Source organism: Erpetoichthys calabaricus, chromosome 11 (assembly GCF_900747795.2).
Source record: "Erpetoichthys calabaricus chromosome 11, fErpCal1.3, whole genome shotgun sequence".
Taxonomy (NCBI): Eukaryota; Metazoa; Chordata; class Cladistia; order Polypteriformes; family Polypteridae; genus Erpetoichthys; species Erpetoichthys calabaricus.
In genome coordinates, this window is record NC_041404.2 from 42314469 (window position 1) to 42327757 (window position 13289).

Consider the following 13289-nt stretch of genomic DNA (forward strand, 5'->3'; position numbering starts at 1 on the left):
TAAACATATATATTTTTAATATTACACAAAATTATATTGGTATTCCTTTCTCCTGATTACCAATAGTATTAGCAGAATACCTAGGCTTGTATTTTGGTAAATGTGAAATCATACACTGTGTACAAATATTTATATTTAAGCGAGAAGCCATACCAATGTCTATCTACCAAAGGATTCAGCACTTGCGTATGTACTAGCTGTGATAGATGCCACCTTCCTGCTTATCTAAAGACTGAGTAATGGACAGACTGGTTGAAGGCCAGTATTCTCATAATTGCTCCCCAAGAGGCAACACAGATTTGTTGCTTTTAGTGAATAGGCAGCTGAAAGGCTTCCAACGTAAAGACAACAACAACAATAATAATAATACATTTTATTTACTGTATATAGTGTCTTTTCCATGCTTTTGCATGCTGAAGTCTTAGAGTTCAGGAATATCATGGACCACTATAGACAGTTCTCTATGGATATTTCTAAATCAAAAGTTGGGGCACTCAAAAACCTTGAAGAGAGTTCTGAGAATTTTTATCAAAATTAGTGGCTCTTAAGAAACAGAAAGTTAGCACTTTAAACCTGAAATCAAGAAGATAACTCAACCAGTAGTAAAATGATGATGATATCAACTGGTTGTAAAACAAGTCCAGAGTGAAGGAGAGGAAGATGAAAAGTCATGCCAGGTGGTCTTGTTCTATTTTGTAATTTAACATAGCACAAACACCAGTCATCCCATAACCCATATAGAAGTCAACATCTGTGGAAGCAGGCCTTAAATAGGTAGCACTATTGTGGTTTACTGTTCAATTTTCATTGTCATTTTTATTCCTGTTGCACACATTCATCTTTTGTAATTTAGTTTCAATAAAGACACTGCTTTGGTACTGTTTGTCTTCTTTGGTGCTATCCAAGGTGCTGAATGCTGCTGCGAGACTAATATAGCAAGTAAGTAGTAAGAAATATAGTGTCCTTTTATTTTCTGGGATATAAAGAAACTACAGTATACCTTTAAAAAGTAACCAATAAATATAATAAAGAATATGTATACACACTTTTCAGTGTAAAACAAAACATGTTACCTAATACCTATAAGCCTATAAATCCAAAATGCACCACATTTTAACCCGAGCAACTTATTGAACCCACTAAAGCTTACAGATACAAGAACTGGCAAAAAGTTGTATTATTAAACACTTTAGAATAACATTTATCTTCAAGTATTAATAGCATGTTCTTTCAGTGTAAAACAAAGCATAATTTAAAGTCCTCAGTGTTATTCAGTCACTTAAATGGTTATTAAATAGAATTGATTTAATGCAGCTCTTTCTCATGTTATGCAGACCACAGTAATGAATAAAGATGTGTGTTGAATAAAAAGGCATACTGTCTCACAACTACACAATCTTGATTTTAAAATTGGAAACCAGTCACAGTACAGTTTACAAATTACCAGATGTATCTGTATTACTGATTCCAAGTAGTATTGTTTATTTCCACATCCTAAAGAAGTGCAGGTCATATTAATGAATGCCCATAAATTGCTTCATTGTGTGAGTGTGAGGGTACAGTAATTTTTCCTGGTGTTATATCCAGTTTTGGATCCTGTGTTGCACTTTCAACTAACTGGTCCCAATTTTTATAACCCAAAACTGATTAATCGAGATTAATAATCAATGGATAAGTGGATGTCACATTTATTCATATGAATTACCACTGTCCACCATAATAAAAAAATGTGTGTGTGACTGTCTGTGTGTCTTTCAAGCTGCTATGTCTCTGTCAGTCCAAAACATCGCACATCACAAACATTTTAGTAATGAAATGCATTGCATTTGTCTTTCCAATAGATGGGGCATAACAAACAGTCGTACTAATGTGTTATATTACCACAAGCATTACAAAATGCTTTTTAATAGATAGTGCCCTGCAACGGTTAATGCTGAGGTCTACGTTGATTATTTAGGTTTTAACCCATCTTAGATGGGTAATACAGCTACTTTAATATAATTTTGATTCACTGAATGTCTACTCCATTTACCAACCTTAGCATAGACATTTTTAATGATATAGATACACATAAAACAGCAATATATTTAAATGTATTGTATAAACACACTAGGATGAGATTAAATTCTGTCTCACCATGGAGCCTATTTGCTTTAAATGAACTTCTGATGGCCTTTAAAATGTAATACTTTTTACCAGTTTAAATGGCAATCCTAAATAGTCTTTTTGATGTGCTTTAGTAATTACTAATAAATGGTAACATATCTAAACATACTTAATTATGGAGCCACAAAGCACTTTAGTCCTGGGTTTGTATTCTGGTAACTGTCTCTGAAGGATTTATTTGAGGTAATCCAATTTTTCCTCCTACATGCAGAAATATTAATAAGCAAAATAAATTGTCCACATGAGAGGGTGTAAATGTCTGCATAAGAGTTCCCTGAAAAACTGACATCCGATTTGGGGTTGTTTTCTGCTATTTACACAATATACGCACAATAGGCTCAAGGCCTTACAACCCTGAAGTGAAATGAGTAGTCTGATAATGTAAAGTTGAAAGGGTATTTAAGCATTTGCTGCTGATAAAATGAGAAACAACATATTATGTATATGGAAGGAACAAAATAGGCCACAGAGAGCAGGGCAATGCCCCATTACTCTTGACAGGCTATGCACACTAATGGTTTACAGACCTGGATGAACCTGAGAAAACATTTCAGTCATTTGAATGTTTAAAAGAAATAAAAGAAAAAACATAAAAAGCAGTAGAAAAACATCAGCTCAAAATTTTGGTATGGCAAATATTGAAAATGCACTGAAGACATCATATTAGGCAAATGCATGTTACAATAATAATCACCTGTAGAATCCAAAAAGAAAGAAAAAAGATCAAACTAGAAATAAATGGCTAAGGGGTTTCACAGAGACAAAAGACACAAGATCCTGGGTGAAGACATCTAGTCAGGATGACCTTTTCATGTTCCTTACCCTAGCCATCACCTGAGTGCAGCTTAATTAATATTGCTCCTGCATAAATTGCATTGAATGGAGCAAGGGGTTAACAACTCAAAAAATAATGATGGCCATGGAACAGGGCCAGTCATCTTACATTGCAAGAGAAAGTCGACAGAATTCCTTAGGATAGAGAAAGAATGAGACTCTAAAGGGAAAGGTCTTGAACACATCAGTGGGGAAAGGATGGGACCAGCTACTGGTGAAACACAATTTAAGAGACAGACAGACAGGCAGACAGACAGACAGACAGAAAGTGAAGTGACCTTGCAAAATGCTACATATACAGAGACAATGTGTTTGCGATTAGAAGGACAAGTTGTAGCAAGAGCTGGAAAAGAAAGAGAGATTAAGGGTGAGAAGAAAAATTCCTTGTAGTGAGTCAGTGGGTAAGTCTGCATGCTGTTCCTAGAGAAAGAAACAAACACCTTTGCAGGTACCCTTAGAGAGCATTTTCCCGGTACCCATTCTTTTTTTGCCTTCTATGCATTTTCTTTGTACATATTAGCACCACAACTGTTTGGCACAAGGCCTGCTCTTACTTTAATATAGTGTGAAGTATAAATTGTCTTTTTCTGCAGAGATACAGAATGTGCATAGATATGTGTAGGTGTACTCGAGACTAGGAAAGAAAACATTTCCTTTGGTAATGCTTCATTTTTAGTGCTTAGAAATTTACTGAGTCTTTGTACACTAAAAAAATCTAAAAAAAAAAACGAATACCACAAAAAATTATTTCAAAAGTGCTTTACAGAGTTCATTGTAACATAAGGGGTTTTATCCAACCTAAAGCTGAATGTCATTTTAAAGAGCCTTTTCTCCCTTGAATCCAGCAAAAAGCTGGTCAATGAAGTGGTGCTTTTGTTAAGTATATATATACTTAGTAATCCATCCTTCCATCCATTTTCTAACCCGCTGAATCCGAACACAGGGTCACGGGGGTCTGCTGGAGCCAATCCCAGCCAACACAGGGCACAAGGCAGGAAACAATCCCGGGCAGGGTGCCAACCCACCACAGGACACACACAAACACACCCACACACCAAGCACACACTAGGGCCAATTTAGAATCACCAATCCACATAACCTGCATGTCTTTGGACTGTGGGAGGAAACCGGAGCGCCCGGAGGAAACCCACGCAGACACGGGGAGAACATGCAAACTCCACGCAGGGTGGACCCGGGAAGCGAACCCGGGTCTCCTAACTGCGAGGCAGCAGCGCTACCACTGCGCCACCGTGCCACCCATACTTAGTAATATAAATAGTAATTTATTCATTGCTATTCTTATCATATCTGTTTTGCTTTTCTTGCACCCTTTTCATTGACAGAATGTAAAGCTCTTTGACCTACATCCTGTGTATGGAAACGTGCTATAGAAATAAATGTTGCTGTTCATATTATTTAGTGCATATTTATCTGTCCACCATCCTTCCATCCATCCACAATATATAAATTAATAAACATACTTTGAGTTTATGATTAAGATAGAAAAGAAACACTTAACTGCTAGTTTCAGCAACTCTCCTATCTCCGTCCTTCATCATCACTTAATTCACAAAACCAGGATATTTACACGACAAACATGAAAACTCCATACTAAATAGATTAGACTGGTCTGTGTGAAAATTGCTTTTTCTTGACTTTTCAAAAGATCTGTTTAGAAATTATTGGTATTTCAGCATCAGTTTAATTTTTTAATTTTTGAGCCTAAGTGTATGTAAAATATGTAGAACAATTTTAAATTTAATCTAAAATTTGTTAGTATCTCTTAATATAAAATCTTTGTAAAATATTAGGATCATAAGAGCCATTGAAATTAAATAATAAAAATAAACTTTAGAACGTGAAAGAACTAATGGATTTTAGTCTCTTTAAAGTATAATTATATATTTTTTTAATTTCTCAGAATTTATTGTAGTCAGTACATAGCATAACATTGCCAAACCTCCTTATGCAAATGAAAGCCACAGGAGGTCCTGGGTGCTACTCCAAAGCAGAGATCACTCATTTACACACACACACACACACACACACACACACACACACACACACACACACACACACACACACAGGATAATATTGGGGAAAAAAACCCTTTTGATTAGCTCATTCACTGTTGCCAAAAATACACCTTAAAAATTCATTTTTATTCTTTTAAAAGATGCTTAATTTAAAGTAAATAAGTTTCTTGATTTTCAATGGTATTGCAAAATGTTTCATTGACAGTGTTAAAATGTTAAAAAGAAAGGATATATCTAACAGTCTGCAACTTTTAAAAACTTAAATTTTAGAAATGCTTAAAATGCTTTCAACTTAAAAGGAATAAGTCCATTTGATGGAAATTTGTGAGGCAGTACAATATATATATATATATATATATATATATATATATATATATATATATATATATATATATATATATATATATATATTCACCCTTCATTTTTTGTTGCAGTTAGGCCGGACCAGGCTGCACTCACCAGATGAAGCAATTGAAAGGTCATATCAATTTGCCATTTTAAATATGTTTAAATGACTTTTTGATGAAAAAGGTAAATAAAATATGGCTTAAACATTTTGAGCATGAAATTGTAAAAGAATATGAAATAGTATTTTAGAAGTTAATTTGGATTAGAAATTCATAATTAATCTTTAACCCATTCTGGATTGTTTGACGGTCCAATGGTACTTCTCCCCTGCCTATTACATCTCCAACACTAATGGTACAACCAGTACTATATTATTTGTTTTATTACAAGAGTAGATGTATTTGCATGCACAAGTTGCATCCCTAGAGGATAACAACAAGAACAACAACAACATTTATTTATATAGCACATTTTCATACAAAAAATAGCTGAAAGTGCTTTACATAATGAAGAAAATGATGGTACTTGTTTTTCAGTAGTTTTAGTTCAAAACGTAACACCAATATGTATATAACACAGAAACATTTCAAATCTGCTACTGCCATTAGATGTTCTATTGTTGCACTTATATCTATCTATCATCCTTTACGGGCAACCTTAAACATATAACTTAAAATTAAGCACATTTATTAAAGTGTGCCAAGAAAAGTGTGCCAAATGAATTGTCACCCATCTTACCTGCATAATTTCTTCATCTGCAATTAAATCACTCGAGCTGGGATTTTTAGTTTTGGCTCCATTAGAATCGTTATCCATAGGAGTCTGTAGCATAGGCTTTACATATTTGAATTCACTTTTTCCAGAATCCGTTGTGAGGCAGACTTCATAGTTGTACACGTGACAAAGAGTCCCAGTGGCTCCGACTTCTGCATAACGGGGCGGGTAATAAGGAATAACGGGGAGAGTTCCGTTGGAGTTATCACTGAAATATTTCAAGCGCCTCCACTTGTGGAATTTTAAAGATATTAAAATTATGATGAACGTAATGAAAAGAAACGACACGATGACTAAACAGATTACCAAATAAAATCTTAAATCGCCATCGCTGCTTTTCTCGTATGTAAAATCGTTGAATTCTGTAAACGCCATTGCAAAACTATCAGTGATAGCAACGTTGACGTTCACAGTCGCTGAGTGGGAAGGCTGTCCGCTGTCTTCAACTAAAATAGTCAGTCTTTGTTTTGCAGAATCCTTCTCCATTATTTGCCTAAGACTTCTTAATTCACCATTATGTAAGCCCATTTCAAAAAGCGTCTGGTCGGTAGATTTGATGACTTTATAAGAAAGCCACGCATTTTGTCCAGAGTCTTTATCAACAGCAACAACTTTAGTAATCAAATATCCAACATCGGCAGAGCGAGGAATAAATTCAGCTATCTGAGATCCTTTATTCAAAACTGGGTACAGAATTTCTGGAGAATTGTCATTTTGATCCTGAACATATACGTCTATTATTACGCTAGAACTGAGAGGTGGAGAGCCTCTGTCTTTAGCTGTCACCGAGATTTGAAAATGACTCAGCAGCTCATAATCGAACGAACGTACTGCATAGAGGACACCTTCATCTGAATTAACAGACACAAATGAAGAGACTGAGAAATTGTTAACACTGGATTCACCAATAAAGTAAGATATTTTACTATTGAGACCCGAGTCCTCATCGTTCGCTCTCACTGAAAAAAACGAAGACCCCGGAGAGTTATTTTCCATGATGTATGTTTTATAACGTTGATTTGCGAATTCTGGAGCATTATCGTTGACATCAATAATCTGCAGTGTGACTGAAAGTGTAGCTGAGAGTGAAGGCTCTCCTTCGTCTTTTGCCACAATAGTAATATTATACTGAGACACTTTTTCACGATCTAAATACCCTTCTGTTTCTAAATTATAAAAATTATTTATAGATGATTTCAGTTTAAATGGTATGTTATTATTAATCCAACAACTAACTTTACCATTTCTTCCAGAATCCTTGTCCTGCACGTTAATCATTGCTATTACTGTCCCAGGTAATGAGTCTTCTCTGATCTGATTTGAAACCGACATCAGATTAATAAATGGCACATTGTCGTTTACATCATTCACTTCAATTATTAATTTACTTGAGCCTATAAGATCCCCTATATCTTTAGCTTCTACTTTCATTTCATACATTTTAGCACTTTCATAATCTAATTGGCCGATGAGTTTGATTTCTCCCGATTCAGGATTGATTTCAAATAAATCATTCGAATTATCTGTAACATGGGCGAAAAAATATGTAATTTGTCCATTCATGTCTTTGTCTGCATCAGTGGCGTTTACTTTGATCAGCACAGTCCCAATCAAAGAGTCTTCCCTGACAGCAGCTTTATAAACCCTTTCAGTAAAAACGGGAGCATTGTCATTGGCATCGACGACAATGATGTTTATCTCTGTTGTGCCAGAACGCTGAGGCTCCCCTCCATCAACCGCCGTTAAAAGCAAAACATGCTCTTCTTGCTTTTCTCTGTCCAAAGACATTTCTAACAACAAATCCACGGAACTACGGCCATCCGACTGAGCCTGAATTTTTAATTTAAAATGATCATTCGATGCGAGTATATATGATTTTACAGTGTTTTCACCTATATCGCTGTCTACAGCATTCGGTAGGGAAAACAGTGCTCCTGCAAGGGATGACTCACTAATTTTTAACTGAATATTTTTCTTTGTGAAAGTGGGGTTATTATCGTTTATATCAATAACCTCAATAGTCACTCTGTGAAATTCCATAGGATTTTCCAGGACAATCTGAAAATGTAATAAACAGGGTGCTATTTTACCGCAGATCTGCTCTCTGTCAATTCTGTTTTTAACAATTAAAATCCCTTTATTTACATTCAGCTCTACGTATTCGGTACCACCCTCAGTATAAATATGAGCTCTGCCAGATTTTAGTCTCTGATTATCTAATCCAAAATCTTTCGCAATATTACCTATGAAAGCACCCCTCATTTCTTCCTCTCGAACAGAATAACGGATCTCTCCATTTGTCATAGAGGCAAAATTAAAAAACATAATCACGATCGGTACCTGCTTGATATATATCCAGGGAAGCATTTTTCCAGGTGTCGTAAGAAAATAAGTAGCTTTTGGTTTTCTTCAACCCGCCTCTGGATGTTGAAAAATAAACATAAATATTTCCTCTCATTTGTTAAAATCGTGCTGAATATATTTATCCGGTGTATGTCTTTGTATTCCGTCTTTGTGAGTGTCGAGGCCCTTCTGTCTGTGTGATACTGAAGCTGTGGCAGGGGAGGTGCTGCTGCATTTCTGCTTAAAGAAAATCACCTCGTTGATCAACAGCGGCACTCGCAGTCCAATTAATAAAATGCAGAAAGTTGACATATTTCCTAAAAACTTTTAAACCACTTTAACATTTAATCATTTTTGATTAAAATAAGAATTTAACTTTCACTTTTTTATGCTTTTCAAGACATACCATGAAAATGTATAAATGATAAAATGTGCCATTGCTATTTACATATGAGTTTGCATGTATTTTCAACAAAAGTGCTTAAAACATTATAAACCATATTTTTGGTGAAGAAAAAAAATCTTACAAGTGCATTGTATTTTTTTAGAAAAAGAAGAAATATGAAATTATTAATTTTCCATAGGTAAACATCGCTTCAATATGCTTTTAAAGAGATGTGTTGAAAATGCATATATAACAATACGGAATATCACTCTTACTTTCATTGTTAATACTCTTAAAACAATTACAACAAGCGTGTGCTTAAAATATTGAAGTCTTATAATTTCTTATTAAAAAAACCATCAACACTATATACAATCAAGTTTTCAAGTTTCCACTATCTGACACACAAGCGAAGTTTGTGCTGCTGAAAGTTTCACTTTGTCATTATCATACTTTGGATAAGCAGCACGCCCACCTTTTTATTATTTTAATTTATCTTCAATATGGAATTGTATCGATTTCCTCAGATCTTTTTTTTTTTTTTTGTATAGTTTTCATCACAGTCACCTTTAAACAAAAATAATTATATGTGTTGTTAACTTTGCTCTCAGTTTTAATTGTAAAAGAATATTATTCAATAGTTTTAACTTACATGTTTTCTGAAGACAACTTATTAACAGTGTGTTGATTTCCTTGGTAAGACTCAGACAACTTCATTTTGGGACTTTTTTCTAGTCAAATAACAGTTAATACATTTTGCTTGTTAGTAAGTAAATAGAAACTTCTCTATTGATATATGAGGTGTGATAATTAAAATTCTGAATTAAACCTGGAGAATAAAAATGTGTATATCTGTGAGCTAAAGCAGCTACTGTCACCTTTGAAGTGATTTCCTTCCATAGCTATGCATTTAGTTAGGTGAAGTTCACAGTTCTGGAAACATACTTAGAAATCAGTTTCTGGAATACACTTCAGTTCCCTTTCATCACTGAATTTTTCACACCTCATATATAGTGATTTGATACTATTCTGTATTGTGTTGCTTTTTCCAGTATTTTATGCTTTGACATAGGTCATTCAGTTTTTCTTTTTTTCTATTTTAGAATTTCTGTTTACTGATTGTAAATTGGTCCTGTTTTAATGAGGGTCTCTGAAAATCAGTCTGGCCTGTAACTGACTGATGCAGTAACCAGGCCTGCAGACACCTTAATTAAAATGTTCAAAACATAAAATTACTATAGTTCCATCTATAAAATTGCAGCCATGTTCTGGATTTTATTTATTATATATTTATATATACTAGGGGGCTCTGCCCCCTGTTCGCTTCGCTCACCCACCCCCGTTTTGATTCACCAGATATACAATTTAAAGAGATTATTTTCATGGGATTTGTTACATATGCATTATTTTCACCTTTATTTTAAAACTTTTATAAAAAGAATACTGTACTTGTCCTTTATTTCTCTCAGGACATCTGTCAGTCGGATTCATCTGCTGGCTCCTGCTGCTGCTACTGGCAAGCTGCATGTTCTGCTTGTCACTTGTCATTGTTTTAAGAGCTGGGAGCACATGATGTCTGTCTGCCAAAAGCTTTCCAACAACTGCTTGGTTAGATGTCCGTGAACTTGTTTTAAATGTTGTCTAACTTTCTTGTCTCAGGTGACGTTAAAGTTTTTCTTGCGGAACATCAAATTGCAATCTTTTGGCACCAAGTCTCATGTTTAAGGTCACTGCGAGATATATAATATATATATATATATATATGGAAGAGAAGGTCTGTGATACAGTTTGCATATTTGCAGTTGGAGATCCACAAAGGGAGAAAAAACGAATCACGTATCATAAAATAGTTTTATTCCTGAGCTTTCAACCCCTATCAGGGGTCTTCATCAGATAATAATGCTTAGACTTACAAGAATCAAAGGCAATATATAGCAACACATTCAGTATGGGGGGGGGGGGGGGGGGGGGGGGCATTTGACTAAGTCAGTATAATCAAGGGGGGGGGGGTTGTATAGTTTAATTAATGTATACATGTCCCTCTTAAGTTGGCATATGCTGGGTTTATGTCCAAGTGTCTGTTGATGGCGTTTTCATCCACCATAATGTGTCAGAAGGCACGGCACGCACCCTGACCAAGTGGGGCATCAGAATAGCACATAAACCCACGAACAATCTGTGCATGGTCCTGTTTAATGCTAAAAACAAGAAATCGACAGCCGAAACATGAAACGCAGTTTATAGTATTCCATGCAATTCTTGCTCAGCTGTATACATAGGACAAACGTGAAAAAGAATCTCAACACGTGTACAGGAACATCGCAATGCCGTCAGAAGAAAGGACGCACTATCGTTGATATACGCACATACTAAATCGACAGGACACACATTCAACTGGGACAACGTAAAAGTAAAATTTAAGGCCAGTACAAAAAGCGCCAGAGAGTTGGCCGAGTCTTGGCTATCAGATGAAAACGCCATCAACAGACACTTGGACATAAACCCAGCATATGCCAACTTAAGAAGGACATATACACATTAATTAAACTATACAACCCCCCCCCCCCCCCCTTGATTATACTGACTTAGTATAAGGTAGGCAGTTGAAGGTAGCATTAACCTATACTGTTACTATCAAGTCCAAGGCAGAAACAAACATGGAATCAGAAATTCCAGTCCAAATCAGAATGCACTCAGCACAATTTCACTCAATTATATAGACAACATAATAATAATAATAATAATAATCCAGCAAGTCCATCATGAAGAGAGACCATGAAATTAATTAAAAATTGTGACTTTCATGAGATCACTAGTGCTAACAGCAGTCCAAAATTATGGATGCACAGATGAAGAGCTACCAGGACAAGCCTCTGCAGAGCCAGTGCTTCAACAGACTGGACAGGTTGTACATTGACAAGGCCCTGACAGACACATGGTTTCAAAGTGCATATCGCAGGGTGAAACTAAGAGCCTCATCACAGCCACTCAAAACAACACCTTGAACAACAAGCCCCACTAGAAGTATATCGTGGACAAACTATTCAATAGCAAATGCTGTTTGTGTGGTGAAGATGGGGAGACAATTAGCAATGCAGTGTCTGGATGTCATGTACTGGCCCCAGAGGATTATCTTAAATGTCACACTAAGCTCAGTAAGTACATTAACTGGGTGCTGTGCCAACATGTAGGTGCTCCAATGGCAAACAAGTGGTACGTGCATATACCAAATGTGCTCATTGATACTGGAGACTGTGTCATCAGTGGGACAACACCATTCCCACAAAATGTACCTTCACCATCAGCAAGTCAGATATCGTTTCCCATGACAAAGAAAAAGTCAAACTTCTTCATTGATGTGGCAATCCCAGATGACAACACTGTCCTGCAGAAGGCCGAGGAGATCATCAAGTAAAAAGATCTTTTTAATTATAAAAAAATCTGCAAGATAGGTTGCAGCAAGTTAATGAAGAGCTTCAAATGTTAACAGTAAAACATGTAATTGTATCCAATAAGATACAGGAAGTTGATTAGAGTAGAGTAGAGATATGACATGTTCAGTGAACTTAGAACATGTAATAATCCATACTGCAGTGTTCTGGTTAGAACTATAAAAAACCAGAAGCAAGCAGATGGCCAATTGGCCAAGGTCTCCAGGACTGTGACTTTATTTTTGATTTTCTCTTGTAGGATATTAATCTCCACCATTGTCAACTTGCTAAATTTTATTGATAATTAAGTCATAATTTTGGTTTCCATTTCAGTTTAAACATTTCTACTTTTTGTCTTTGTATGTTTTAAAAAAATCTGCATTTGTTTGTATACCTGTTCTGTATTTAGTAATTCGGATAATCTTTGATTGCATTTAAGTTGAGAATTGTTCTCAACGCTCTTTGCCTGCACTCAGTGAAGAGCTCTATACAAAAATTAAGTTGATTTAAAATGTATTCTGGCTGAGTTGAAGTCAATGAAGAAGTTTATAGAGAATGCAGGGCATAATTGCATTGCAACGGTCAATGTCAGATGTAGCTAAGGCTTTGACTAGAATGTCTGCATCGTGCTATGTTAAAGCAGGTCATGTTTAACAAATTAAAAAAAAAAATCCAGAAAGCATTATTTATGTGAGCAGTAAAAGTAAGAGAGTTATCCATAATAACTTCAAGGCCTTTGGCTTGTGTAGAAATGATTATAAAGCAATAAGTTGGCTTAGTGGATATGTAGAACTTTGCATCATCAGCATTACAATGAAAATGAACATTACAGTTTTAAGAGCTATTACCAAAGAGAAAGAAGGTACATGAAAAAAAAGGTGTGGCCCCAATACTGAACCCTGTGGTACTCCATTGTAAATTGCTCACCTCTCTGACTGGTAGTTCTGTATTTGAACAAACTGTGTCCTATCA

The 13289-nt window shown here is 35.5% G+C and overlaps 1 protein-coding gene across 1 annotated transcript; it reads right to left on the minus strand.

Annotated features, from left to right (window-relative positions):
* Window positions 1-6022: 6022 nt before the first annotated feature.
* Window positions 6023-8462, minus strand: LOC127529711 (protocadherin gamma-A8-like). The gene is made up of 2 exons (XM_051934289.1): window positions 6123-8462; window positions 6023-6040 (listed from the first exon to the last, which is right to left on the minus strand). Exons 1-2 carry the CDS (start codon window positions 8460-8462, stop codon window positions 6023-6025), a joined length of 2358 nt encoding a protein of 785 aa, XP_051790249.1.
* Window positions 8463-13289: the final 4827 nt, after the last annotated feature.